Below are 6,550 nucleotides of genomic sequence, written 5' to 3' on the forward strand. Positions count from 1 at the left end.
CCGGGGGTCCAACGCACAGCCCAGGGCATCTCTTTCCTCTGGGACCCGGGCTTGGCGGGGGCGCCCACCTGCACTCTCCGCGGCAGGGGGCAGACCCACCCTGGAGTGCCCAGAAGGCCTGGCCCTCTTAGCTCCTCTCTGATGGAGAGCAGAGAAGGGAAGGGGCTCCCCTGGAGCAGGACACGGTCGTCACTGCCAAGTGCTTTCCAGCTATCCAGGTTGGAGGGGCCAAGGCAAAGGGATGTGGAGGACATGTAGGGGTGTTGGGGGGAGGTGGTGTGTCGGGGCTAGGTGAGCTGCAGTCAAGAATACGCGCGCGCGCACACACACACACACACACACACACCATGTACGCATGTGCTCATACTGCACACACAAACACACACGCATGCACATAGGTGTGCTATCAGGAATTTGGCAGGTCCTAGGACCTGGTAGCAGAATCTGGGGTGGGCCTGGAGGCAGCTGGGGTTTGTATTTCCTGTCTGGTCTTTGTGGGGGCCAGTGGGGGGAACAGGGGCGTATGCCTGGTGTGTGTCTGTGTGTGGCTGCTTTGCCCAGCTGCAGAGGCCACTTGGTTAGTGGGGCGGGTGGTGGCGGGGTGGGGGGAGATGCGTGATCCCGCTGCCCCAGGCTCGCAGGGACAGAGGGGCCAGAAGCCAGAAGCATGGCTGGCTGCCCGCCCAGCCTGAGAGGCACGGTGGCATGTGGGGCTGGGGCGGGCTTCCCGTGTGCTGTGCCGTGGTGTCTGCACGGGGGGTCAGCGGTGGGGGGAGGCTGTGCTGTGCCTGGCGGGGCCAGGGTGGCTCAGGGACCTGGCTGGCCTCTGGCTGCAGAGAACCTGGGTCTGGGGGCACCTAGCTGCATGTGGCTTCCAGCCCCCCCCAGGACGGAGTCGCTGGGCCCCAGGAGAGGGTCGGGACAAGCTGGCTGACGGCCGCCCCCTCCCCAAGCTTTGAGTGTCAGCCGAAGCCAGGGCTGGGACGCATTGCATGAAGCAGAGCCCAGGGCCAGGGGCCTGTGGCCACGCCATCCCATCTGTCGGTCTCGTGCCTCTGCCATCTGTCTGTCTGTGGTGTCTCCTGTCTGTCTCCTCTGTGCCCGTGGGAGGCTGGCCAGCCGGGCCTGCGGTCACCCACACACCAGGGACTTTAACCTCTTTCCCTGCTTCCCTTGCTCCCCTCCCCCACACTGCCCAGGTTTCTCTCCCCAACCCTGGCATCTCCGTGTACCACCTCTCCCTCTCCCTCTTGGCTTTTATATTTATTTTCTTCTTTCTGTTTTTCTGTGTGCACCATCCCGTGGGGCTGTGACAGAGGAGAAGGGGCCGGCCACGTGGGAATAACCTCAGTGTATGTACCTCACCGCCCGCCTCCCAGCTGGGCTCCGGCCCCCTCTTCCCGCCCACCCCCCCTCGTGGGAGTCCTGTCATCTCTCCACCCCTTGGACCCCACCCTTTCGTTGCAGACTGCACCCCCCCTCGCCCATGAAGCCCCATCCTTGTGTGTTGTGTCCTCTGTGTGCCCTGCCGGGGGGGGCGGGGTCTGCCCCCCACCCCTCCCCCATCTTCACCCCCAAGCCCCCCCCCCCCGCCCCCGAGCTAGGAGGTGCCATCTTTCCAAGAAATCTGATCTGCAGCCCCACCAGGCCCACGCCTTTTCAGAGGCTCTTGTTCCCCTAACGCATCCCTGACTCTCTGGTGCTGAAGCCCCATGTCCCTTAAAACTAAGTACCACTGACCACTCAGCTGGGCCAGCCCTGGGTGGCGTCCTCCTCCCCTCCTCTCCCAGCAGCAGAGAACCTCAGGCCCCTCTCCAGGGCCTGACCCAGGAGGTGCAGCTCCCACAGGCTCCCAGACTGCAGGCCAAGAAGAGCGGATCCCCCCAGGGCCTCAGATGCCAGGGCAGCCCCTCCAGGGCAGGCTACAGGAGCCAGACTTGGGTGACCAGGAAAGACCGGTCCCAGCTCACCCGAGGAAGGACAGTGAGCTGGGATTCTGGGTGCCTGGCCTGGCCCTGGGTGCATAGGAGGCCTGACCACTGCCGCTCCCCTGCCCTGCCGTGGGGAGGAGCGTAGGCAGGATTGAGGGCAGGGCCCTGCTGCCCCGCAGCCCTGAGGGGACACTCTGGATGGGAGAAGCTGTCCCCTTCAGCTCGCCTGTGTGTCTCTGGCTGAATGGCCAGGGCTGGGTGGTACCTCTGGGGGTGGTCTTGAGAAGCAACAGGAGGCGATCGTGGGGACTCCCGGCAGGAGCCCAGGATGGGCCTGGGAGGAGGCAGAGGCATCCTGGGATCCTGGTGGATCGGAAGCCGAGCCCCATGGCCCACTCGGACTCTGCCTCGGGTGGTCACACCTGGTCACTGAGGGCTGATGGGGCAGAACGGACCGGGACCACTTGGTGCGGGCTGCTGACCCTGGCCCACTGGCCTGTCCACCCCCCCAGACCATCTCAGACACCAGCCCCATGAAGCGCTCAGCCTCCGTGCTGGGCCCCAAGGCCCGGCGCCTGGACGACTACTCCCTGGAGAGGGTGCCGCCTGAGGAGAACCAGCGGCACCATCAGCGGCGCCGGGACCGCGGCCACCGAGCCTCTGAGCGCTCCCTGGGCCGCTACACAGACGTGGACACAGGTAGGCTGCCCTGCGGGCCCCAGGAGGCAGAGGAGAGCAAGGGGGAGTTGGGAAGATAGGGCAGAGCAGGGCAAACATGGAGAGAGAAAAGGAGAGGCCTGGGCGTGGAATAGGACTCTCAGGGGACAGGACCAAGGGGCCCTGAGCTGGGCCAGGGGCTGCTCAGAGCCTGGGGACCAAACAGACCTCCTTGGTCCAAGAGAAGAGGCCCCTTTCTAGAGCCTGCAACCCCCCAGGTGACCTCCCGGGTGCACATCTCACCCACTCCTCCTTCACGGCCATCTGTTTGTCTGACCCCCACCCCAACTCAGGCTTGGGGACAGACCTGAGCATGACCACCCAGTCCGGCGACCTGCCATCTAAGGAACGAGACCAGGAGCGGGGCCGGCCCAAGGACCGGAGGCACCGGCAGCACCGCCACCACCGCCACCACCACCCGCACCCCCCACCCTCCGAGAAGGAGCGCTACACCCAGGAGCCGCCTGACCATGGCCGGGCACGGGCCCGGGACCAGCGCTGGTCCCGCTCGCCCAGCGAGGGCCGCGAACACATAGCGCACCGGCAGGTGGGTGTGGCACTGGGCGCCCTGGACCTGAACCCCTGGGAGACCAGTGTGGGGGCGGGAGGCACACCGTAAGAGCCCCTCCAGGCAGGGTCCTCTCTCCCCACTGTGACCTCCAACCCTGCCCACCATTGGGGTCCCCAAGCTCCCCGGGGGGGGGGGGGAAGCCCGGCAGGGGTAGGCACTGGCTCCCCACTCTGCCCCCCCAGCCCCCCTGCCCGCCCACCGCCCCCTTCCTTGCCCCGCAGCTGCTTCCTCTTTGGTTGTGGATCACGTTTGAGTTTCTGGCCAGCGTGGTCCTTACGGCTCATGCCCCCGCTGGCTGCCTGCTGCCTTTTGCTTTCCTTTAACCCGGCTTCCGTTTTTGTTTCGATTATGATTTCTGTCCTCTGGACGCCTGTGAGTAATTTTTGAAACTTCTGCTATTTAACCCCGAAACTTACAAAACTCCATTTCTCATTTCTCTTTTCACTTTGTTGTGTTGGTTTTCGACTTCCCCTCCCTCCTTGTCTCTGACTCCTCCTCCCCCTCCTCCTCCTCCCCCTCCTCCCTCTCCTCCTCGTCGTCCTCCTCCACCTCCTCCTCCTCCACCTCCTCCTCCCTGTGGCTGTTGCTTTTCTCCTTTTTTTCCATTCAAATGTCCTGTGTCCCCCTCTCCCCCTCCCCCGTCCCTCCTCCGTCCCCTTTGGTATTCCTTTGCCCCTCCCTCTCTCCCGCCCGTCCTCTGTGTCTCCTCCGTCTCCTTCTGGTTGATTTTGTTGTATCTTTTTTTTTGATTTCCTTTGTTTCAATTTTCGTGTAGGGCAGTAGTTCCGTAAGTGGAAGCCCAGCCCCCTCAACATCTGGTACCAGCACTCCGCGGCGCGGACGCCGCCAGCTCCCCCAGACCCCCTCCACCCCCCGGCCACACGTGTCCTATTCCCCCGTGATCCGTAAGGCCGGCGGCTCGGGGCCCCCGCAGCAGCAGCAGCAGCCACAGCAGCAGCAGCCGGCGGCGCGGCCGGGCCGGGCGGCCCCCAGCGGCCCGCGGAGGTACCCGGGCCCCGCGGCCGAGCCTCTGGCCGGGGAGCGGCCGCCCGCGGGGGGCCACGGCAGCAGCCGCTCGCCCGCGATGGAGCGGCGGGTCCCGGGCCCGGCCCGGAGCGAGTCCCCAAGGGCGTGTCGCCACGGCGGGGCGCGGTGGCCGGCGTCCGGCGCGCACGCGTCCGAGGGGCCCCCCGGTCCCCGGCACCACGGTTACTACCGGGGCTCCGACTACGACGAGGCCGATGGCCCGGGCGGCGTTGGCGGGGAGGAGCCCCGGGCCGCGGCTTACGACGCGCCACCCCCTGCGCGACACGCGTGCTCGCCCAGGACTCCCCGGGCCCCAGGCCCGGCCTGCGCCTCGCCTTCCCGTCATGGCCGGCGACTCCCCAACGGCTACTACCTGGCCCACGGACTGGCCAGGCCCCGCGGGCCGGGCTCCAGGAAAGGCCTGCACGAAGCCTACAGCGAGACCGACGACGACGACTGGTGCTAAGCCCGGGCGAGGTGGCACCCGCGCCCGCCCGGCCCCCCCACGCACCCCACGCACACGCCCCACGGGGAGGAGCCGCGCACAGGCCGCGGGGCCACCTCGCTGCCACCTGCCCAGCACACAGGGGAGGCCCGGGAGGGCCCAGGAGAGGACCTGCCGGACGACCCCGGGCTCTGGAGGGAGTCCCCAGGACCCGGACACACCAGGGTGTCCCGCAAAGACCCTCGGCCAGAAAAGCCGCTCCTGGGCGGTGATGCGCCCCCCACCCAACCCCGACCCTCCCCCGCACGACGGGGGGGCCCTCGGGGTGGGGGGGCAGACAAACCACACAGCCAAGGGATTCAAATTAACTCAGCCATTTTTGGAGAACCTTGGGGAAAATGGAAATTTAAAAAAAAAAAAACATTTTTAAAAGAAAAACGGGGAGAAAAAAAAATCGCTTCTATTGATGAGTTTTATCATCTCAATCGAATCTTTCCTTTCCCTGGTGAACGCGAGCTGGTGGCCCGTGTGGCAGAGAAGCCGGAAGTGAAGCTGAAACCCAGCGTCCCACACAGACCTCCACCAGACACTCATACCCCACACACGTTCTCAGACACACACAGGAGTGCTTGCTGGTTATACCAAACCCTACTATTACTGCCTGCAGAAATCAATTTAAAAAAATAAACAATTTTAAAAAGGACAAAAAAATTAATGATTGAGAAAAGAAGCATTTTTTCTGACATTTGGTCCTGCTTGAAATAACAAAAGAAAAAGAAAAAAAAAAAAAAAACCACCACCACCACCGATTTCCTTTGCTTCTTTTTTCCTTTTTCCTACCTTGTTTGAAAACTGTGGGCTTGGGACTGTGAATTACTGCATGACATTCAAAAAGAAAAAAAAAAATAAAAAAGTTGAATCAAAGGGCTTTTGATTGCACTGGTCTTTATCCCTCTGCAAAGCGCTCCCCAGGTCTCTTTGGGGGAATGGTAGAAGGAGGCCCTTTGAACGTGTTTGAAAGTAGCCAAGGAAGCTGTGACTCTCTAGGCATCCAGTCTTGGCGATGTCTGGGTGTTGCTCCAGAGCCAACAAAGAACAAGGCCGACAGGCTCTGTGCCTCACCGCACTTAGCGGCCAGAGCTCTAGAAATCCTGGCTACCTTAACAAGCCCGGGAAAGCCAAGGCCAAAAGCCAGGTCTTTGCCAGCTGTCCTGGCTGGAAGGCAGAGCAGTGCCCCCCACTGCCACCCCACGCCTCCACCCTCCGGCACCCGGGTCTCCCGCCATCTGCCTGCCAAGCAGGTTTTACCTAAAAGTAACCATTCTGGCAGATCAACCATCCCGCATGACCATCCTGCATGACTGGGCCAGTGGGACCCCAGGGAGCACCTGTGAGGTCCCAAACATTAGCAGAACTCCTATGGGAAACACCCTGGCAGTGGGGAGTCCTCGAGCTCAGTCAAAGCAGCCCACCCATGGGTGGGAATGGATGGTCATGGCCAATTCAAGATGCCAGCAGTGTAGCAGATGTATAGGGGGACATGGGGTGCTTACAGAAGGGACTGAAAGCCACCCTCCATCCCCCTTCCATCCCACCTGCGGCACCTGCCTATACCCTCCCACTCCAGACTTATGGAAGCTGACCCCACAGATGGAGATGGTAGAAGACCCCCTCCCTGACCCCCATCCTCAGGGCCTCACCTCCCTGCCTATTCTGTGAATGTCTCTGTGAATACGGCCAAGAGCTACAAAACGGCAGTCAGTGAGGTTAGATGAGAGGGCTGTGTTGATTCAGGTGAGCAAAAGGCCCGTTATAACCCCTTGTTCAAGTTGAGCTAAGAGGCCTTTCTTTGGAGCACCT

General features: G+C 62.7%; 1 protein-coding gene across 4 annotated transcripts in view; it reads left to right on the forward strand.

The window, feature by feature from the left end:
- The window catches only part of CACNA1A (calcium voltage-gated channel subunit alpha1 A), a gene marked incomplete at its 5' end in the record, with an annotated part of 211,930 nt that extends 206,487 nt beyond the window's left edge, over positions 1 to 5,443 (forward strand). For all 4 annotated transcript variants that reach the window (XM_080796328.1, XM_080796331.1, XM_080796329.1 and 1 more), the window contains 4 exons: positions 1,317 to 1,352; positions 2,444 to 2,630; positions 2,942 to 3,195; positions 3,995 to 5,443. In XM_080796328.1, the coding sequence (XP_080652454.1) occupies positions 1,317 to 1,352; positions 2,444 to 2,630; positions 2,942 to 3,195; positions 3,995 to 4,711 (1,194 nt within the window). In that variant the 3' untranslated portion in view covers positions 4,712 to 5,443. The remainder of the gene's footprint in view (positions 1 to 1,316; positions 1,353 to 2,443; positions 2,631 to 2,941; positions 3,196 to 3,994) is intronic.
- Between the last annotated feature and the right edge of the window lie 1,107 nt (positions 5,444 to 6,550).

The sequence above is a fragment of the Martes martes genome (assembly GCF_963455335.1).
Source record: "Martes martes genome assembly, chromosome: 1".
NCBI lineage: Eukaryota > Metazoa > Chordata > Mammalia > Carnivora > Mustelidae > Martes > Martes martes.